The 22,820-nt window shown below is 36.4% G+C and overlaps 3 protein-coding genes across 8 annotated transcripts in view; 1 reads left to right on the forward strand and 2 right to left on the reverse strand.

Annotated features, from left to right (window-relative positions):
- The window catches only part of LOC107100461 (acid-sensing ion channel 1-like), a 134,527-nt gene extending 131,447 nt beyond the window's left edge, over positions 1 to 3,080 (forward strand). For all 6 annotated transcript variants that reach the window (XM_015398964.1, XM_015398965.1, XM_015398962.1 and 3 more), the window contains one exon: positions 515 to 3,080. In XM_015398964.1, coding sequence (XP_015254450.1) covers positions 515 to 593 — 79 coding nt within the window. In that variant the 3' untranslated portion in view covers positions 594 to 3,080. The remainder of the gene's footprint in view (positions 1 to 514) is intronic.
- Positions 3,081 to 9,786: 6,706 nt separating this feature from the next.
- Positions 9,787 to 18,566, reverse strand: cdk5 (cyclin-dependent kinase 5). Its single transcript, XM_015398933.1, has 12 exons — positions 18,374 to 18,566; positions 18,002 to 18,090; positions 17,847 to 17,914; positions 17,647 to 17,707; positions 17,504 to 17,560; positions 15,868 to 15,963; positions 15,544 to 15,618; positions 14,360 to 14,456; positions 11,786 to 11,855; positions 11,616 to 11,676; positions 10,537 to 10,617; positions 9,787 to 10,371 (listed from the first exon to the last, which is right to left on the reverse strand). Exons 1-12 carry the CDS (start codon positions 18,408 to 18,410, stop codon positions 10,285 to 10,287), a joined length of 879 nt encoding a protein of 292 aa, XP_015254419.1. The 5' UTR covers positions 18,411 to 18,566; the 3' UTR covers positions 9,787 to 10,284.
- Positions 18,567 to 20,870: 2,304 nt separating this feature from the next.
- The window catches only part of LOC107100452 (ATP-binding cassette sub-family B member 8, mitochondrial-like), a 13,764-nt gene continuing 11,814 nt past the window's right edge, over positions 20,871 to 22,820 (reverse strand). The window contains exons 11-16 of the mRNA XM_015398932.1: positions 22,421 to 22,557; positions 22,226 to 22,320; positions 22,008 to 22,141; positions 21,732 to 21,879; positions 21,403 to 21,653; positions 20,871 to 21,204 (exon numbers count right to left, since the gene is read on the reverse strand). Coding sequence (XP_015254418.1) covers positions 21,121 to 21,204; positions 21,403 to 21,653; positions 21,732 to 21,879; positions 22,008 to 22,141; positions 22,226 to 22,320; positions 22,421 to 22,557 — 849 coding nt within the window. The 3' untranslated portion in view covers positions 20,871 to 21,120. The remainder of the gene's footprint in view (positions 21,205 to 21,402; positions 21,654 to 21,731; positions 21,880 to 22,007; positions 22,142 to 22,225; positions 22,321 to 22,420; positions 22,558 to 22,820) is intronic.

A 22,820-nucleotide genomic window follows, 5' to 3' on the forward strand; every position in this document is an offset into this window, starting at 1 on the left:
ATCCTGATTTACTGAAATGACTTTCAATCTTTTGATCCTCTGCACTGTTAATGCAGTATGTTGTTTTAAATTCTTAATGTTTTAGAGTTGTAATTGCTTCTGCATAAACATGACTAAAAATATCATGTTTTCTTTCCCCTCTCCCTGCTTTCATTCATTTAACCCCACCACCCTTTGATATCTTTTCACCAAAATTTAAACAAATTCTCTAAACTTATTACTTTTATATATTTATATATGTTTCTGTCATTTCTCATCTTCAATTAAATATGCTCCCCTTTTTCTATGTCTCAATTTCTTATCATCTGGCTTTTCTTTTTCTGTTTTTGGGGACCTTCTCCTCATCAAATTGTTGTTTTTCTTCCAACTTTCCAACTTTTGTCCAACTTACCCTCTGATTCAATCTATTTATTTGCTTCCTCCTCTTTTGACATCTCTTCCACCCTAACCTGGTTGAACTTGTCTTCCCTACTTTCCTTTCCTGCCTTGGTTTTTTTTTTACTCCTTTCTGCAGAGCACATGCGACACCCTCCGGAGTCACTCGGACAGTCTCGGATTCACGCCGAACATGTTACCTCGTCACCCGACTTTAGGCAACTTTGAAGAATTTGCTTGTTGATGACACAACGCTCAGGCTGTGGCACATCTTGAGACTTGACGGCAAACTGTGAAAATATTTGTGTATTCAACGGATAAGCATTACGTGTATGCTAAAAATCAGTTTGATAGAAATAGAATATCATCAAAACACACATATACACAAAAAGAGACCACTTCCAGAACAGAACTCAGGTTTAACACCCATGCGAAGGGCATCAATGTTCATTTTATCCGTGTATCTTTTTGTAGCTTAGCTTCTGTCACTGAAGTTCTAACGATCCACACTGACAAATCTGTCTGAAAAAGTTGAGTTTTGTGACAGCTCCATTCAAGTATTGCCTTGCATTAATCAATTCAGAACAAAAACGGTAAAAATAGGGACTGGTATGTGCAGTAATGTTTATTTTCACAGGGGTATATTTCCCAACATACAACCAATGCTTTTCTTTTAGCTGATTGTTGGTTGAAAGCTTTTCAGACCTGAATGAAAACACTCGTGCTTAATGTTGCCTTTTCCCACAGTGACACTGTGGATTGTCTCATTAATTAGACAGCTATGTGTACTTGACTTTAAAAATGAGCAGGAACTCCATTATTTGTACATATGCAAAAGCATAAAGTATTATTTGCCGTTTGCCAAGTGACAGACTGAGGAACAATTGTTTTGTTGCCTTCAGTCATTTTATTTTTAGAATTTTAAAATTAAAAAAGGGAGCGGATTTTATCTTTAGGTCATTTTACAATAGTTTTCTGTTAGTTGTTTGCCCTTTTTTTTAAAGTTCCCTTCCATTTTGATGGGTGAAAACCATTTATCAGTTGAAATAACCTAGTATGGCAAGCTGTTTATCATAAAATATTAAAAGCACATACTGAATTTGTAATTGAATTAGTATTACGCAACAAAAATATTGCAGCAATGAAAAAAAGCTAAATCTTTACAAAGTCAGCTACCTACATTCAATTCCCTAAAATTATTTGATCCTTTGCAGATCTTTCCTCAGAAACAGATTTTAAAATGTGAGTTATTTTATCTTGTGATGTCTCTACTCCCTGAACTAAAATTGCCCCCAAATAGTCCAATAATATTGAGCTGAACTAATCTAAAATCAGGTTGGACTGACATGCAGAGGTACTCTCTCAAAGAGAAGCAGGCAGATATGAGTAATTCTTTTCATTGCAAACAGAGCATTTGAAAAACATAGCAGGAGAACAAATCATATTATTATATAATTACAACATTTTATAAGAATTTCCATAGATTTTGTAGCAGTGGTGAGTCTGAACCATATGCCTGCTTCTCTTAATTGAGTCATCTGTCAGAAATGTATAACTTAAGAAAAAAGTCTATGGCTGTCTGGCTTGGCTGGAGATCAAATTACTATCACTACGGTAACAGAGAAGTAAGGAGGTGATTTTACAGCTTTATTCAAGCCAAATAGTTTCATGCACCACTGAAACATCATGCTGATATGAAATATCGCTAAGAAAGGAATAAGACAGCCCTCTACATCTATGTTCTTTGTGACTTGGAAGAATTGGATTATTGACAGTAGCAGTAGATATCAAGTCTAGACTTTGCATGTGAAAATAGACAAATGACAAAACATTTTACACTTAATTTATTTTTCTTTCTTTGTTGTTGTTTTGGGTTTTTTGGGGGAAAATGCCTTGGAATTTAATGAAATCCTAGTTAGAATGTTTCTTTAAAGATTTTTTATTATTAAAAAAGCTAAAAATGTCTCTTTGAGCCAAAAAAACTATATGGTGGTTGGATTATTTTTTACACTAGCCTGCAATAGTTGTTTCATCTTTTAATACATAAATGGCAAGAGGTAGAGGAAAATTGAAATCTTTCATTATGAACAAGCTAAATCCATGCTAGGGGACACTTTATCCACATACAATAGTAGTGAAGAGACAGTGAACACAAACTTCCATTCCAGATTTGAAAACAAAGCCTTTACGCAGATCTTGTAATTTGGAGTTTAAATGGATGATAATGAGCCACCATGTTGTAGGACAGGGGTCTTTCATTCCATTCCTGGAGGTCTGGTGACCTAACCTTGCGCTACAAGCTGGATTGTCGCAAGATCTGAGTGTTCAGCCTCAGAAAGCAAAATGATAGAAGAACTCAATTCAGTTCTACACATATCAATCTGGCTACTGCCACGTTGATGGTGACCTGCACCTTTTAGATTCATCTTGCTTCAACTAATCTGTATCAAATAATCAGGTCATTAGCAGAATTCTGGAGAACTTTGCTGCATGTTTAGCAGGTACTGAAGCCTCTTGATTCAAGCGTGTTAATGCAGAGGCACGGCTTTGAGGACTGAAATTGAAGACCCCATTCTAGAAGGTTGAGCTTGATGAATAATACCAACTGAAGTGATACCACTAGTGTGGTGAGAAGAATAAAGACAATTTGTTGAAATTTTTATCTATTTGGGGGGAAAAAAAGTATTTTTCATAAAGTTGTCTTTGATTTGACTTGGACGGAATAAGTAAGACTTGCTGTTACCCTTCATCTTTAAAATGTTCTTCCATCAGAGTTTCTTAAAGGTACTCAGCAGCACAATCCCTGCGATAGTAATTTATTCACTAAGAAGATTTTAAAGAGACTGGTGACATTCCTAAACTTGTAAATACCTGCAGTTAAATGCAACAAAAAAAAAAGAAAAATCTCAGATACTCATGTAAAACATTGCGTATTAATATTTATATACAGATAGATTAAAAACATCTTCATTTATTCATTAATAGAAGTAATTTGTATTTCTGAATCTTTTCAAAGGCATCAGGCCCATGCTCTGCAGCACTACTCAGTTTGGTTGACATATAAGAGCCTCATTGTACAATTTGACCACTGTATACAAACATTATTATTATTATCCCAGAATATGTAATAAGTCACAAATAACAGTTTGTGATGTACAAATGATCCAGTATAATAAACTATATTTACCCATCAGTATTTATGTTCATAACTCTTGTTCTTATCTCGGTGTCATGCTTCTTCCTCTTTTCCAATGTTATTCAAGTCCGTGTGTCTAAAATATCAGAACTAAAACAAATGTCTCAAACCAGCATTTAAGTTTTTAATTGTGACACAGTTTGATATCATGGTGTTGAAACCACTGTACGTAGCTTTATTACTGTGTAGTATGTGTATTAGATGACTGTTGATGTGAAGCACAAACCCTTGGAAATTAGCCATCGCTCGCAAGCCAACGATGGGATGCCTCTGATTCCGACAGCCTTGTGTGGCTCGAATTTCAAATGACACACACTGTTAAACATGATGTGCCCTTGGCTCTGACAACAGGAATGAGAACGGAGCCACCTTAAGGCAGACTTTTAAGAGATTTTACTTTTTTCAGGACAAGAAAGGAGAATTGGTGTTGCCTTAAAAGCAATAAAGGAGATGTAATTTTGAGAATGGTGTAAAAAGGGATTTTGGATATGAGTTATATACATATAGATACATGTTATACATTTAGAATGTCTGTTAATTTATTTCTGTATTTCCATGCACACAGTAAAGCTTATTTAAACCTAAATTTAACTGATTCCATTAAGATATTTTTTATTAAAATCAATATGTTATGGTCTACACAGTCTGTTGCGTTGGGAGTTGTTCACCCTCAAAACGGAGGGTGAGCTACAGGTTTATTGCTGCAGAAGCTGTATCCAAGCATTTCTTTCAAAGTTCAGTGAAAAGAAAGAGTTTGTGAGAAGATACACAAGCAACAGGGAGGATTGCATGCTTGATCATTAAGCAATTTTTTAGGCCTCTGCTGCAGTAGGGACAATGTCCAAAGTGTTTTACCTGGACTGAGGGAGAGAAAAAAAGGACATGATTTGTGCACAGTGATCCAATTTCCACTTAAGTTGTCAATAAGTGTCCCGGAATCTAAAGAGGAGTGAGTAGGCCCAGAATCTGAGCTTTTTGGGGTCCAACAGAAGTTTCATAAAGCTAGTGCTGATTTAGGAATTTAGTTCCACATCAGCACAGCCAACAATTTGGACATTTTATAGCATTTCATGCCTCCCTTTGCTGACACAAGTGAAGGAGATATTTATTTTCCAGATGGACTTGGCACCTTCCCGTACTGCTTTAAGTATCAATGGTGGTCAGGATATAACTGTGCTTAATTAGCCAACAAACAGGACTGACCTAAATGCATACCAGCTGAATATGCATCTATTAAAGCAGTTAATGCCTTTGTAACATGTTAGCTGCGCTGCACATGGATATACGTGAATAACATTTCAGTATTAAACATCCTTTTTATCGGTCTTGTAATGCATATCCTAATTTCACAAAACAATGAATTTTGTATTTTCATTAGCTAAAAGCCATAATCACCAAGGTTACCAGAAGTGTGTGGGTATTACCTCTGTTTAATAGGCCAGTTTCACTGTTTAAACTGAATAGCTGAAATACATTTTTTAAGTTTTGCGTCCTGAAGTATTGAGATAAATCTGTGTAAACAACATAAATGGTTGTAAACAACAAAGCTGCCCACTGCTACATAAATGTATGAGGGTGGCCGTTGTATGTAGAAAAACCATCATCATCCACATGAGATGCATGGAGGTGCCACTTCTTGTTACACTATGATGCTGCTCTGGTGATGCTGCATTGATGTGATGGGTTTATGGTGGAGGTTAGTGTAAAAAATCAGACCCATTGTTACTGTATACTGTGGAGGAGAGGGCTTTGATAGAATGTTCCAGGTCTTTACCTCTATCCCCAACCCCTGCCTTATTACGTGTAGAACAGCAGAGTGTACCTGAGCTGGCAGAAACTATCAATAAACTTCATGAAATTGATATTTACTGCATAGCTATATTCAAAATAAAAATATTTACACATAGCTAATTTATGCTAATATTTTAAAGCAAAAATAATTTTTTTTTCCTTGCATGATCATAATGTATTCCTAATATATCAGACCTATCAATGTAACGATAGCTATGCTGTTCACTTTGTATTGTCCAAGGTGTATTTCTGGAGTCAGATGAATCACAAATGGTTTTCTCCACATCTTTATGAAATCTGTTTGCCAGTAATACACATAAAGATCTGTTTAGCTGTTTTAGCAAAGGTTATATAGATAAAGTAAAGCTAAAATGTGCCTTTAAGTCTAATTCTTACAGGTAATTTCTTTCTAACCCCCCTGGCATTCAGACACAAACATCTGGAGATCCAGAGTTGTTTCATCTGGCTCTATATACACTATGTGTATTTTACTGTAGATATGTGATTTTAACTCTGAACTGTACATTAAATAGTTATTACGCACTTACCCTTGTGGTTGCTCATTAATTAATCACATTAGAAATCCTGAGAGGGAATAACTGTTGCGGTGTTTTGACCTGTTCCCACCAAAAACAGAAATTATTGAACCGTTTTTATGTTTCTTTTTACTTCTTTAAGTTTCGAAATTGATAAACTATGCAAGAAAAAAAAAAATACAAGCAATAATTTAGTCTAAGAAAAGTTTTAATTAAGCTGGAAGACAGTAGTTTAGATATTAGGAGCCATTTAATGAACTATAGATTTCAGTTTCAACGGTAATATTCATAGGGACGGTTTACGCTGCTGAAGGAGACAAGTAGCACATTGAATTGTATCTTTTTCCAACAAAAGCAAATACTTTAAACAGAATAGGTCGAATCATAAATTTCTTACTAAAGCTCTCAAGTGACATTTTAATTGTCAATATTAAATTTAGTAAAAATGATAAAAACATACAACACTGGCATGACTGTATTTTGATCGATCTTTTTGATATGCATTTATTTAAAAAACAATTAGGTTTACATCAGTATTTCAGATTCTGCAGTTTTAGAGTACTGAATAATCTAGTTTAAAATGATTTTTTAAAACCAAGCAACAGGGTTTCCATGTAAGGTTGGAGCCTTTCTGATTTTAACATAGTCATGTTGTTTCAAATATTTACAAGGAAAAGCAAAGAGAAAAGCCAAAGAAACGAAAAATCAGCCTGTATTGAAATCTTCAAAGAGCGATACAAAATAAAAACTTATTGCTGCTCTAAATGCAGAAAATCATGAAACACAAAGAAAATACTATTTTTCTTCTCCCTTCATAATTTAATCCAAAAGCAAACATCCTTCAAATATTTGAAATGCTTAAAATGCCACAAAATGCAACATTTTTTACTACTGAAAATATGCTTTCGCACCAAATAAGTTTGGCTACATTTCTAAATCCAAGAAAACAGACATTCCATATTTAATAAATACATGCACCCAGTAACTATTTTACATCATTAAATTTAAAGGAAGAAATATTATTTTTCCCAGTAACGGTTGTTTTACATACCACTCAATGTGTTGGTTTTTATTAGCACACGTATCACTTTAATCATGTGGAGAGAAATAAAAACAGTTAGCTGTTGACAAGCAATCACTAACCAGTAAAAGCCAATGGTGCAAAACAAGTTTACAGAATACCATAATAGTATTCCTTTTAAGTAGCAAACCTTATAAAAAAGCATTACAGAAATAAAAAGAACAGTTATAACAAGTAATGTTTCACAAATGGTCATCATTATGTAAATATTGGTCTATTTAACTGCCTATTATTCAGCATGTCAGTGTTAAACGTAATAATCTTCATAACTATGGTAACAAAGTGCACAAAAATAAATACAAACAGAAATAAAAAGCTTGAAGATAAAAAAAATTAAATTAATAAATTGCTTTTCATGCTAATATACAATCTTGCAATCGGCAGTGGAACAAATACTTTATTTAAAAATGAGAAACAGTATAAGTGTGAAGTTCTAGCAGTGAAATAGCCTGTGGTCTTTCATCCGATCCTGCATTACATCTTGGAAAATAGAGTATTAGGTAGCAATGATTGGAGAGAAATACTTTAACCTCAAGAGGAAAAACAAGTTTTAAAGGAGCTAAAAAATGAATTTAATCCTGTAATTTACTGCAGCGGATCTGTCAAAGAAGGTTGCTGGTTCCCAATGTGTAGGTAATAAAATCCTTACATCCTGGGAGCCCATTTAATTAAAACAAGCATACAAAACAAGTGAAGCTAAAACAATAGGAGGGAAGCATTATTATACATCTATGGTTTCTAAACTTCACTGCGTCTACTAAAGGAGTCAATATTATCTGAAGTAAAGCTTAATTGTTCACAAAGATAGAAGTATCCAAATCAATAAATATCAATGCACCAAAACACCATAACATGAAGACCACTGAGATGTAAACTGGATCCACAGATTACTGGGTTTTTAACATCAACAAAAATAATAAAAAATGTATAATAGCATTTACTGTGGAGAATTTCACCACTGGCACTTCCCAATTAGGCAGATGGTCCCAAAAAAAAAAAAAAAAAAATGTATATTAGCATTTACTGTGGAGAGTTTCACCACTGGCACTTGCCAATTAGGCAGATGGTCCCATTAGAATAACAGCCGATTGGTGTTTGTTGAATAATCCATCCATGTATACGTTTTAAGAAAAAAAGATAAATCTGAATTTTGAGGTTTTGTTTTAAGTTTGTAAGTATTTAATCTCTCAGTGAGCTGCATCTAATCCAACCAAAAACAGACTTTAAAGGTTTAAGAACAATTTTAACCTCAAAAAGCATCTAGTCCAAAATATTTTCCCAAAGGTGATTGATGACAGAGAAGATAGAGATGGGGGGTAATGCATCATTAATGATCTAGTAAATGTAAATAGTAATGTAGTAAATGTACAAAATGTAATCAAGTAGATTTTATATTAGTAGGTTATCTTCACCGGAAACAGGTTTGTTCTCCACAGCATTACTGGATGCAAGCTACCTCCTTTCTTTGTGTGATGTAAATATCCATCACCTGTGTGTAAATCACTGGCTATTGTAGAAATAGCAGAACTTAGCAGTTTATGTGAATACTTTGTTACCCTGCAAAGTTACATTTGATATTGAAGTTTTAAAATTGTTCAAGCCGTTTTTGTTCTTGGCCCCTTTAGGCTAGCAGTTGGCTTTAGCCTGATGGACAAACCGATTATTTATTGTAAAAGAACCAAAAGAAGAACTCACTGGAAGACATTAACCTGCAACTTTTACCACTTCACGGGACCTTTTTGATGCAAGCCAGACCTGATGCGCCCTAATGCTGGTTGGTATCAATTGGGGGTAGGGGGAGCTGCAAAGGGAATGTAAAGTGGATACAGTGCATGAAGCATACAGATCTAATCAACAAGGCTGCTGTCATGCTGCAGATTAATGTAAGCAAAGCTGCTTGTATGTAAGCTCTATATTACCGAAATAGAACGGCAACAGCTTTCCAAGAACACTAATAAGGCATAAAGAAAAGTGCAAAATAATTTATACGTAGTGCTCCTGTCTCTCCAAGAGCAGCTTACATATACTCATCATGGGCATTAATCTAATTCATTTTGGACTTTCAATAATGCATTTGTACCTCAATGGGATCAAGTATGTTAGGGGGGTTTTGAAATCTAAGAACACTGTAGTAATTATTAAGCACAGTGGTGGCAAAGTCAAGCAATGGGGCTTTTAGCCATTTAGTCCAAAGCAATGGAGCCAATTGGTTAAAACTCTAGTCCAACGGGGTTAGAATCCAAAACTGGTCTTGGATTAGAAAAACCTGACATTAAACTGATAGGAAGCCCTGACCTAAACTATTTGTGAACTATTCTAAAAGCTTTCTACCTGGATGAGTGATTATATAGAGGCAGATTAATGTAAGGAAACGTTGGGGAAAAACATAAAAGTGTTTGATTCAGGGGCAATTTACTGTGGGACAAATGACTTAAGCCGGTAAGTTTAATTTTGAGCACTTATTACTCATCTACCATTGAAATTATACTTCTGCCCTAATTTTTTTATTTTCCAAGTTTAATGAGGTTAATTGCATAAGCAATTCAACAAGGAAACAGTAGTTTAATTAGCATACTAATGATATGTGTATATAAACTTCTGAATGGGACTGCATCAGTGTCTTATCATTTAAAAAAAGAAATAAAAAAAGAAATAGGAAAAAACTCAGCAAATTGTTCGGTTTTTACAAACCTGCAAATATAGATATGCAATATGAGATTTCACACACCTGTTCCTTTGTCTAAGGTTGTCAAGACTTTTACAAGTGAGAGAAAATTGGCAAAACTATTTAAAAAAAGAAAAAAAAAAAAAAGAACACAAAATCCATCAGGAACAGAAACTATTTCTTTACAAAAGGCCTATGATTTACTGACGCACTAGTTACAAGCACTTTGATTCGCAGGCATCTGGAGTTTATTCACCAAATAAGATAGCTATGAGGGAACAGCATTAAAAAAAACAATCTAAAATAGCTTGTTGCTTTAACTTTTTAAATGCAAAAAAAAAAAAAAAAAAAAAAACCATGACTGTAAAATGCTTTAAATATAACACCAACTGTCATCTGTACTAATTAACCTGGAGGCATGTTAAGACCAAATTAAACAGGCTATCAACTTAAAAGCCCCTGAAGCTTACCGCAGCCACTGGGGCTTTGTTCCACACAGAGGCACAACAGAACGAACTGCAAGGGAGTGTCTGAATCCCAGGGAGGGATTTGCCTTGTTGGGAATCGCTCCTAATGACCAAACAGAGTGAAGGATGATTGATTCTTGCGGCTGTGGCTCAGTGACAGGCAATTTAACATTTTAGGGTGGGCAGAAATCGGCGAAGTAGGGGTGCTGCAAGGCCTCTTCAGCTGAAATCCTCTGAACAGGATTACACTTCAACAGGTTCTGGATGTTGTGAAACAAAATAATTTAGTAGTTGAGCAGATTTATGTGAGCAGAAATGTAAATTGGCAACATATCTGAATAAGTTTGCTGCAGTAGCTAAACAACTGTCTTAGCTCACTGATACTGCATAACAACACACAAAAAACAACAAAATGTTCAAAATACCTGCAGTAGGTCCCTTCCTGTGCTACTTAATTTAGGAACCACATTCACAAGGGAGGTGGTGGCCGGATACATGGGGTACGGCTGGAGAAAAGGACAAGAGCTCCTTAGCAGTCTCTAGGTAGACAGGTGTACTTCAAAACATTTAAATATTGCTTTAAGTGAATCTTTTTCAGAAATTTAACAAAAAAGGTCAGCCTTAATAGCTGCAAAAATTTCTTTGGTACTTGAAACACTGATTTCAGTAGTAGTCCATGCCTGGTGAAGTTCCCAAAAGCTCCTAAATGGGCTACACTCATGACTGTTGCTTGTGAACATTTTTCCTGCAATCATTTATCCATCCGTTCAACTTTCCATTCGGATACCGCTCTCTGAAAATCCATGCACTTCACAAATGTTACTTTGCAACCAACCCTCTTCGATGAGTGGATCAAGATATCTTATTTTTTTATGGACATACAATAAAAGCCATACACTTAAAAATATTTTTGGGGATCTACAATGTTTGATTAAAGGGAAATTTTACTTTCACATATATTAGGGTTGGGCAATTAATTGCATTTGCAATATAATCACAATTTAGAAAATAAATGCAATTTTCAAATTGGTGAGGCACTCAATTTGTTATTAAAATCCATTTAACAAGAATAAGGCACTAAATTTCTCCTTCCAGCTGTTTAGGCGGCAGTATGATTAAAGTAGGCATAATGCTACACAGAAGGGAAGAGTTGCAGCTAGCACCTAGATGAATGCGTTATAGGAGAAGTATAAACTTTGTTGTGAAAGTTTAACAGTAAAGTCCTGCAAAACTGGATTCTGGATGAGCAAGGCTCGAGGCCATGAAAAAACTGAAATCCTGGTGTAAAACATTGAAAAAAAATAAATAAATAAAATAAAACAGCAAATATTGTTTGAAAATAATCACAATTTCTATTTGTTAAAAGTTCAGCCCTAATATGTATATACATTTATACATATGAATGATTGGATACCTAGAAATAAATATGTTCAATATTACTGAGAAATATCTGCCCAAAGTAAAGATAGTGTTACTACTATAAGCTCGACAAAGGTGAATGTACCTTATAATCAGGAAGTTTTGTCATCGTTGGCCACTGCTCCTCTGTTGGTGTCCCCAACAATGTTCAAGTGGTTAAGGACCATGTTTAAAGCAAAGTTTCCAAGAATATCATTGACAATAGTGACCTCTTCTTAAATACTGAAGCTAATCAAATTGTGAAGAAAAGGATATCTGAAGATCCTTTTCAACTGGTCATCCACATCATTGCCAGGGAATAATGGCCTTCCAGCATTAGCCAGCTCTAAAACAACAGAGAAAGCCACAATAAAAAAAATAAAAAAAGAAAAATCATATAAAAGAATGCATCATAGGAACTGTGTTGCTCATTGCAAACATCATACAAACTTAACTGTTCCTGTAGTGAAATAGACAGGTTCTTTTTTAATACACTGCCATCCTCAATTAAATTAGTAACAAGTCATTCAGGTTGAAACAAATGGGAGGAAGCAGTGTTCCTAGTTGGTAAACAGAACGCATTGAACAGCAAACCCACTTATCAGGTACATCTAGCCTTTAGCGAAGCCGTTTGCTTTTGCTCTTTGTCTTTTAAGGCCCTGTTCTCCTTGATTATTGCAGGAAGCATGAAAATGCAGAAGCAGCTGTCAGGATGAACATATTGAGATAACATCCGTTTGACGCATTTGTGTTGGAAAATCCAAGGATTTCTAATATGTTTATAAACGATGTCCCCTCAAGAGCAGGAAGTCATTTTGTTTTATGGTAATGGGACAAAGGGTAGGAAGGAGGGTATTGAATTACCTTCCAAGATACTGAGCGGTCACATTATACATTTTTAGATAGGTGACATCCCAGCGATGCTATTTTTATTGCCATAACTCAAGCACACTTAAAGCAGAATCATATATACAGAAGGCAAATTAAGAAGTTCTTGTTGATATAAAAGTACTTTTTATATTAAGGGTAACCCTTATGCAAATTGCATAAACAAATGTTTTCAAATGGTTCAATAGCTTAACAAATTCTTTTAATAGTATTGTGTCTGCCTGAAAAATAAAAGATGCAAAGAAGGGAATCATGGTATTGTGTTATTTATTGGAGTATGTAAGAAAGCTATTAAATGTAAATGAAGTTGACAAAACATCCCAAAATATATTTATAAACTATTTTTTGTGTCATTTTCTCCTCTCAGAATCAAAGATATTTTTTGGTATATGCTAATTGAGTAAAGCAAAGATTACACAAAATTAATAATTGAATAAGACCAATTCAGAAAAGTAACTTTACCATGCAGGACTGATTTAAGCCACTGCTTGTAGAAGAGCCTAAGAACTCAAACCCTCGTCTGCCATGGCTGAGTTCAGGGGATTTTTTTGACAAGCTTTGACAAATAGTTTTTCATTTTTGTAAATGTATATTTAATTTGAAGGCTGTAAGAGGCTTTCAGACAAACAAGCTATTAGTAAATCACACCATATCCAATCCCCCCCCATGTAGATCCGCCCCTGCTGTGGTCATAATGTCATTGGTGCACAGAATGTCAGCAGGGACCTGTGCATTCAATCGTGTTGGCTTAAAAACAATCTCTAGTATTTTTAATGGGTCTATAATTCCTGCACAAAAAAATCTTCCAGCTTTGCTTTGGGAATTTCTTCTTTGTAAAATAAAAAAAAAAAACATAAATAAATACCAGGAAACTCATTTCTGTAATTAGTCTTCAGTAAGAAACTAGGATATATTTCAATAGACATAGAGCAAAGGAAAAATCATCTTCTCAGTCGACGGGATTGTAGGTATCAGTTACAAACATGTCATACTGAATAAGCTTATGGTTGTTTTGGTAATTAAATGGAAAATAAGTTGATGAAACAACCACAGAGGGGAGGAATGAACAAATCAAGCTAAACAAAACAGTGGCAGAACAATCACCAGCATAACAGTTAAACAATTTCGTGATGAAGGTAAAATGTGTCATGCATTAAAATCCAGCTTAAATAAATAACGGCTCAGAGTCTAACTAACACATCTAAATCAGGGTTTATACAGGAATGAATAACTCTAACTTAATGCTTTTCAATGCTCTTTTAATGCTCTTAGAAATAACTTTAATGCCACCAACAGGTACCCGTCGACAGGCTGCAGCCTGGGTCCCGAATTCCTCGTTTTCCAGCCACTTTTGTTGAAATGTGCTTCCCCCCAATTCTCTAGCTTTTTCTCCTACTTAAGCTTCTTTTCTGAACATACAGCTTTGCGGTCAACCGGAAGCAGTTTCACGCAAATATATTGTGATATAATATATATGACAAAATAGTTTTTATAAACATTTTTTTAATAAAGCATTTTAAATGCAACAATAAACATTTAATGATTTTAATGCCAATTAAGGCCTTAATTTGAAAAATAATTTAAATGTAAATGTAATTTAGATCTTAAATTTAAACAATATGTTGCATTAGTCATTTGTTTCACTACCCAATAAGGAATTTCAGTTCAGTGTTTGCCTTGCTCCAGTTCTCAATATAAACCAACACCTCTGGATTTACGCACTGACCTAATGTACAGCGCTCCATAAATAAACCCAGCTTGGCTTTCTTAAGCTTGGCCATTTAAACTTTATGAGCATCGTGAGACAGAGCCCTGACTGCAATAATTAATTCCTGCAATTAAATGAGCTTTGTGCTTAAGTGAATTAATTACGGGGTTTTTTAAAATCCCACTGGTGCCTTTTTTTTCCTCTGACAAAATAAAAAACCTTATAAAACTATTATAAAATGCCTCATAACAGACCTGCAAATATACATCCAGCTGACCACATGTCAATAGAGGTAGAATAAAGTTTAGCACCAAACAGCACATCTGGAGGACGGTACCACAACGTCACGACCTGCAGAGAAACAAACCCAAAATATAAGAATAACAAGACGTATAACATTTAACCAGTTTGTAAAAACAAAAGCAAAAAAAAAAAAAAGTATGTAGTATCAACTAATTCTTTTTTTTTTTTTTTTTCAAAAATCACAGATTTTTTTCTGGTCTTGAAAAATGACAGTCGACATCCGAGCAGCAAAAGACAAAACTGATTCGATGAGACCAAGACTGAACTTTAGTGTGCTGGTGGCAGTATTATGCTTTGAGGATGCTTTTAGCAGGGAGAGGGGTCATAATTAAAGTTTACTGATAGAGCCAAATAAATGGCCACACGAAAATCAAAAGGAGATAAAACTTCTTTTTTTTTAAAGACTTAGGATGGATTGGGACTCATCTCTCTGTAAAAAAAATGAAATGATTCAGATCAAAGTATAATCAACTGTTGGAATCCTCCGAGTCCAGTGAGAAATGAAAGTGAGAATCTTTTAAAACACATAAATGGGATAAATAGATAGAAAGGTATCCCAAAAAGCTCACAGCTGAAATTTTTGCTAAATTTGGTTCAAGTAGGTATTTAGTATTTCTTAGGAAGACTAAGAATATGATCATGTACCAATATTTTTTATTGATTTTTATTTTTGTGCATTTATCTATGTTTATTTAAAAATGGGGCTCTTTCCCTCTTGCTTATAAATAATGTGTTACTTTGTGGTTTTATATCAGTAAAGTTCCAATAAATACACATAATTTATGTTGTATTATATTATTTAAGACAGTCTCTCACTTTTAACTGTTGGTCAAATGTGATCTTTTGATCATATTCCTTGTGGTAGAAAGAATACAATATTTTCCAATAAAACCGATGTGGATTTGTAAGCAATGTCATCTTACACTCAAATTTTTGGAGCATACATTGAAAAAAGTTCATAAAAACATTATTCACATGAATATTTTAAATCTCGAAGCCAATAAGCTGAAAAATAGTCTCTGATAAGGTTTCTGCTACGTTACCCTTAGGAACCAAAATGTTGTTATTGCTTAGACATGGTTTCATTACTAGAGGCATAAATAAACACCTGTGATGTAAATGAAGTACGGCTTACCTCTGCTGAGTAACACCTCACAGGAATACCAAAAGCTCGAGCCAATCCAAAGTCAGCAAGCTTCAATTCCCCATTCTACAGATAAAGAAAAAAAAAGGCATATTTTTTTTTATGGCACTATAAACCCAGTACATCAAGTCCAGCCTTACCAATAACTTCAACATTTGCTTCTGCTACACTCATAAAAAGTCAAAAAAGTAATAATCCATATTCAAGTGACATTTTAACATTGAAAGCTAGTTTTAACATTGTCAAAGTAGCAAACTGACAGGCTCGTACTGGAGTCAATGTTTACCATAATTCATGTTAAAGTCCAGAACTCACTCTGTTGATGAGGAGGTTTTGCGGCTTCAGATCTCTATGAAGAACATTTCTACTGTGACAGAAAGCGAGTCCCTTCAACAGTTGGTACATGAACGACTGCAAAGAAAAGACAGTTTGCTGTATTAAAACCAGAGCCAAAAACACAAATCAGCCTTTTTTTCGTGGGTGTCTGTGTGTGGGTGCTTTTTTTTCATGGTGGGGACCATTTTCCATAAATCTTAACACATTATGGGGACCGTGTGCTCTAATGGGGACCAGTGTCTGGTCAGGCTAAGGTAGTTAGGTTTAGGACCAAAGGGCAGATTAGACTACTGCCACCGCACACATCAAATGTCGCCTGCGTCTGGTCGCGAACCAGTTTTGCTGGTATGCTTCTGCATCCGTCAGTCTGGAATTTCTAGGGACCCACAGCAGTTTCCTGGCAAAGTGCAAGGGGGAGCCTATTCGAGAACTCGCGAGAACTTCGGCGAATGGTCACGAGAACTTTGGCGGCACCGGCGGGAGTGATTATCTTCCAAAACAACAATGCCGTGTCTGCAATATATCACGGTCACTGAGATTGATCTAGAGTTGCTAGTGATTGTTGAGGAACAGGTTCTGTTAATAGAGTTGGCAAAAAGACTGATTAACCTTTCGTCGTAGTTGTCCATTGAATCCAGAAGGACGACCACACAGACAGCCGAAAAGGCATACCAAGGACCAATCACAGCTGCTTTTTGTCTGCACACTTCCGCTTGAGATCTGCGTGGGTTTGCAACTGTCCAATGCGTAGTCAGGATTTGACAGTTGCAGAGGCTATGCGTCAGAAGCATAAATTGGCCTTAAGGAGGAAACAAGTTTGGGTAAGGATTAAGCCCGGCGTATACTACGATTTATTTCAATCGTTGCACGCAGCTGCTGCTCACACTATACGATTAACCACAGAGTTTAGTCATACAGTATAAGCTCACAGCTCACAATTTATGTCCAGCTTGATGCTCTGATGTAATCTACCTGCCCACACTGTACGACTAAAAACCACGTCGGACTCAGCTCTGCAGTGGTCGGGAGACCACAACGGTCCAGAGAAAATCAAACATGTTTGATATTCTCCCGACCTCACGATTCCTGATCGGGAGGTGGTCGTGAGAGGCTGATCGCCGCTCGTAACCCCCTGTACACTACACAATTCACGATCAGGCTGAAAGTCAGCCCGATCGAAAGATTGTCGCACGACTGGAAAAATGCCCTGAAAATCGCACAGTGTACGCCGGGCCTTAGGGTTAGGGTCAAGGTTAGGCTGTAGAAATTGGTTAGAAATTAATGAAAGTCAATTGAAGGTCCCCACAAGGATAGAGAAACATAGACAGTTTGTGTGTGTGTGTGTGTGTGTACCTGTCTAGTGATCAGAGTGAGGACTATTTTCCAATTTCACCATCACAATGAGGACCAATTGTTGTAAGGACATTTTGCCGATACTCACAAGCTATTTTGCTAATGGTTAGGTTTAGGGCTAAGGTGTCAATTGGGTTAGGGTTAGGTGTGCATTGGTAATGGTTGAGGTTAATAGGGTTAGTTTTAGGGTTAAAGAGAGAACAAACATGTATGTGCGTGTGTGTCTGGGGAAACATTTGATGCTGTATTTCTTATGTCTCACCTTCACAGTTTCAGGATCTAGATCCCCGTTACAGCTGTCAAAATATTTCTTCAAATCCTGCATTGGATCAAAGATATTTTGGTCTTAGTCTCTAATAATCAAAGTCTAAAAAACCTTTACATTAGGTTGGATGGGTAACTCACCTGATCACAATATTCAAAAACAAGCGTTAACTTCTTGTCGCTGTGCAACACATCATGTAGTCTAAAAGAAATAAAAAATAAGATTGAACAATTCTCGGTGGTCCATGTTGGTGACATCAGATTCAAAGCTGCTCAGATAAGCATTTACAGATAAGTGGACACAATCAAAATGAATTATTTAAAATTTGCAGCAGGTTTACCTGACAATGTTTTTATGCTTTAGTTCCTTCAGAAGACATATTTCTCTTAAAGCTGAACTTGGAACCCCCTGAAAAACAAACAGAATCCACTCTGATTTAGTATTAGTCTGCTAAAACCTCATCACTAAACTGTGCAAGTGTCAACGTGTCCAAACCTCGTCATCGTCGTCCAGTCTGACCCGTTTTAAAGCCACAATTTCATGGGTTTCTCTGTTTTTAGCTTTGAAAACTGTTCCATATGTACCTACAGGATAAACAAGGCCACATTTAACCACATAACAACTGCATAGCAACGAAAGCTAACAGCCACCATATCGTTAGCTGGATCCAACATCCTTAACATATTTGAACAAAATCATCTCAACTGTAGCTACAATGGTAGATACAGTGCTGTGTGCTATTTTCTGGGCTAGTTAACACAATAAAATATCTGACAGCTTAGCTTAAATTAGCTAGCCGTGCTAGCAAAGCTTAGCTGTGTTACCTCGGCTAACAGCTATAACCTTCTCTGTTTATTATAGACTTACCCTCTCCAATCTTTTCCAACTTTTCGTATTTCTGCATGATTAGTCAGTGAAGCCAGCCTAGAGCTAACTGGTAATCCAAAACCGACAAAATGCCCCCAGAACAGGGCAGAAAGGATGAAACGGCAGCTAGCTTGCTAGCTAGCTGGCTGGCTAGTCTTGCTGCTTGCCTGGAGTCGGATTGTCTGTGGATTGTAGAAGCACATCCAGTCTTGTTGGCCATCTACTGGCTGAAAAAAAAAACAAAAAAAAAAAACTGAGACGTCGCCTATGAATGCGCTTAAAATGTCAGGTCCATTTTTTATCATGACTTTACATTTAAATCCCATATCAAACGTCTTTCTACAATTTCCTTCATTCATCTAAAGAAAATATCGGGGAAAAATGAATTTTCTTGTTCAGGGTGTGATTCTGGGAAACTATTAAATTTATTTATCATTTCAATATTGGACTAGTCATTCTTTAGTATCAGAAAGTCCATAATCTATAAAAGTATTTAGCTGATTCAAAATGCTGAAACCAGAGTTCTGATGAAAATCATACTTTCTCTTTCCTCCATTGGCTTCTCACATATAAAGTCCTAAATAAGCAAGGTTGATCTTATAATAAAGATCTGATTGTTCCTTATGATCCTAACAGAGCATTTTAGACAAACAAATAATCACTAAAACCTTGCATCATATCAGTTTTGTCCATGAGGGAAGAAAACGTTTCATCCAGCTGTGGCAGAGGTTAGGGCACCACTACCCCTACTGCAAGTGTACAGGTCCTTCTCAAAATATTAGAATATTGAGATAAAGTTCATTATTTTCCATAATGTAATTATAAAACTTGAACATTCATATATTTTAGATTCATTGCACACTAACTGAGATATTTCAGGTCTTTTTTTGTCTTAATACGGATGATTTTGGCATACAGCTCATGAAAACCCAAAATTCCCATCTCAGAAGCATATTTAATCTGACCAATAAAAGAAAAGCGTTTTTAATACAAAAAAGGTCAACCATTAAAAATAATTATGTACAGTTATGCACTCAATACTTTGTTGAAATGAGAAATGACTGCTTCAATGCAGCGTGGCATGGAGGCAATCAGCCTGTGACACTGCTGAGGTGTTATGGAGGCCCAGGATGCTTCGATAGCGGCCTTCACCTCATCCACAGTGTTGGGTCTTGTGTCTCTCAACTTTCTCTTCACAATATCCCACAGATTCTCTATGGGGTTCAGGTCAGGAGAGTTTGCAAGCCAATTGAGCACAGTGATACCATGGTCAGCAAACCATTTACCACTGGTTTTGACACTGTGAGCAGGTGCCAGGTCATGCTGAAAAATGAAATCATCATCTCCATAAAGCTTTTCAGCAGATGGAAGCATGAAGTGCTCCAAAATCTCCTGATAGCTGCATTGACCCCATGCTTGATAAAACACAGTGGACCAACACCAGCAGCTGACATGGCACCTCAGACCATCACTGACTGTGGGTAGATGACACTGGACTTCTGGCATTTCCTTCTTCCCAGTCTTCCTCCAGACTCTGGCATCTTGATTTCCAAATGACATGCAAAACTGAGCAACAGTCCAGCTGTTTCTGGTTCAAAAGTGGCTTGACCTGGGGAATGCAGCACATTTAGCCCATTTCCTGCACACGCCTGTTCACGATGTTTCTACTCCAGACTCAGTCCACTGCTTCTGCAGGTCCCCAAAGGTCAGGAATCGGCCCTTCTCCACAATCTTCCTCAGGGTCCTTCACATCTTCTCGTTTTCTGCCACACTTTTTCCTTCCCACTGAGGTGCCTTGATAGAGCACTCTGGGACCAGTCTATTCATTCAGAAATATCTTTGTGTGTCATACCCTCTTGCTTGAGGGTGTCAGTGATGGCCTTCTGGACCACTGCTCCCCAAGGGGACAGATTAAAATGCAGAGAGTACATTTCGTCGCTCTGTACTTGTGACAGCGTAATGACAATAAAAGCTGGAAAAATAAAAATAAATACTACCTCCACATTGTACGTAAAACATGTCCACACAGGCTTTGGTCCCCATAAGGCATGTCGGTCCTTGGAAGGTTAGCAAATATACCAACAATAGGTAACATATACAAGTACTCCCACACGCACCCCACCTTGACTTATTAAAAAGTCAAAATTAGTAGTTTAGAAATATTTAAAGTTGCTGAAATCACATGTGTGACATGTTAAATAGCCATGGTACAGAACCTAAAGTAGTACATTAGGACAATCACATTAGGAGGGACACGATCAAATCAAAAATAGCAGCTGCTAATACTGTAATAACTGAACGTTGCACCTGAATAGGTGGATTAAAGGATTTTTTTTTTTTTTACCAATAAGGAAAAATCCTGCATACAAAGGTAGAATGGTATCAGTTTAAACTACCTTATAGTGTTAAAGAAAACTAATAAAGAAATCTACAGAAATCTGTGCTAAACTGATATTATCCATATCTAAAAATATAAAATAAATAAAAATAGCCATTGTCATCTTATTTTTGTAATTTATCTTCTATGTTTTATTTTCCAAAAGATAATTTTCATTATTAAGCTCAATAGTATTTTTAAAAACATATTTTAATCCAGTTGGTCCTCTCTTGCATATACATACTGTGTAGAAATGTTTGATTTGTCTATTAAGATAAAAACAGCCATTTCATTTTACACCTATTTGATGTAATCCATCAATTAAATACAGTGTAATTTATTGTTTCTTATAGAAAACACGTTTGAATTTTCATTTCTGTCCCTCGGCTCTTTGTCTGCGGATCAGATCAGAATAAAGTCCTCCTTTGCTCAGCAGTTCCAAGTGTGTTCCAGCCTGTGTGAAAAGAACAAGCTATTAGATTCAATGAAATGCAACGGATAGCTGCAAGTAAGATAAAAATTATATATTATACATTTATAAAGATTAAATTAAATAATTCTCTTTTGCTGCTTCTATCTTTAACTTGCAAATAGTTCTACTTGATGAGGCAATACACTTAAGTATAGTGTCAGTACTTCTTCCCATCCTCACCTCCACAATCCGGCCATTGCTCATGACACAGATCAGATCAGCCCCTTGAATGGTACTCAGCCTGTGGGCGATGATGAGCACAGTGCGACCCCTTGTGGCCCTGTCCAGAGCTTCCTGGACCACCCGCTCAGATTCTGCATCAAGAGCACTGGTGGCTTCGTCCAGCACCAGGATGCTGGGGTTCTTGATCAATGCTCGAGCGATGGCGATGCGCTGCTTCTGTCCACCTGATAGTGTCACACCTCGTTCGCCTATAATTAGAAACTTAGAATTTTAGAGCTGACATGCAACAGTGTTGAAAAAGACAAAGCGTAAATGAGAGCACGTACCAACCATGGTGTTATAGCCATCAGGAAAGCTTGAAATAAAGCGGTGAGCATTAGCTTGCTTTGCAGCACTAATGACCTCAGCATCTGTGGCATCTGGCTTCCCGAAGCGGATGTTCTCCATAACAGATGATCCAAACAGAACCGGCTCCTTCAAACAAAACGAAAAACAAAAGAAGCCAACATTTAAATCTAAACTCAAGAAAAAATAATCAATGAGGGTAAGAAGTCATGTTTATGTTATTTAATCTGGACACAATCATAATGAAGAGTCTCTACCTGATTGATGAATCCAATAACTTGGCCCCTTAGCCAGGCCAAATCTAGCGTACGGATATCGAGTCCGTCCAGCATGACCACACCGCTGGTTGGGTCGTAGAAACGCTCCAGTAAGGAGGCGACTGTGGACTTCCCTACAAGGTTCAACTTTTATGAGCTCACCTTGATGTCATTTAGATGTTAACAAAATTAAACGTATTGCCATGGTGTCAGAGTACCTCCACCAGATTCACCAACAATGGCCACAGTTTTACAAGGTGGCAGACTTAAACTGAACTTCTTCAGGACTTCATGGCCGGGTCTTGTTGGATAACTTTTGATAAAAACAAAACAACAAAAAAATGTATTTCCTAACATCTGACAACTTTTAGTTTTAACATATAAACGTAACTGCAGATTGAAGATGTTGAAACCTGAATGAAACGTTCATAAAGTCCACTCTTCCTGTCAGAGAGTGGTAGGGGATGCGTCCTCCCCCTGAGAGAGGAATAGTTGGCTGCAACGACAGGTATTCAAAAACCCGAGCCCCAGAGCTTATCCCTCTAACCACCTGTAGGGAAACAAGACAAGAATTTAGACAATATATCGTTTACAGTGCAGTAAGTGCTTTGCAAAGGTACTTTTCCAGACAAGTACAATGCACTGCATAATGGTGACATAGATGATTTTCAAAGTCTGAAAATTCATTCATTTTGAGGCCCTTGAATAAAATTAAGTCCAACAATTATTATGAAAAGCTATTAAAAAAATTAAATAAAGAAACACAGCAAAGCCCCACCTAACGGTTCTGTACAGCATCTCAAACCAAAACAG

The sequence above is a fragment of the Cyprinodon variegatus genome, unplaced genomic scaffold (genome assembly GCF_000732505.1).
Source record: "Cyprinodon variegatus isolate N-32 unplaced genomic scaffold, C_variegatus-1.0 Scaffold974, whole genome shotgun sequence".
Lineage (NCBI taxonomy): Eukaryota > Metazoa > Chordata > Actinopteri > Cyprinodontiformes > Cyprinodontidae > Cyprinodon > Cyprinodon variegatus.

Bases quoted from the DNA above. Each gene is read 5' to 3' on its own strand.
- cdk5 (XM_015398933.1), bottom strand. From the start codon at position 18,410: ATGCAGAAATACGAAAAGTTGGAAAAGATTGGAGAGG. The intron at 17,708-17,846 runs GTAAACCTGCTG...TATTTCTTTTAG, and splicing joins AAGCATAAAAACATTGTCAG to ACTACATGATGTGTTGCACA. The intron at 11,677-11,785 runs ATATCCTTTTCT...AACCACTTGAAC, and splicing joins CAGTTGAAAAGGATCTTCAG to ATTGTTGGGGACACCAACAG.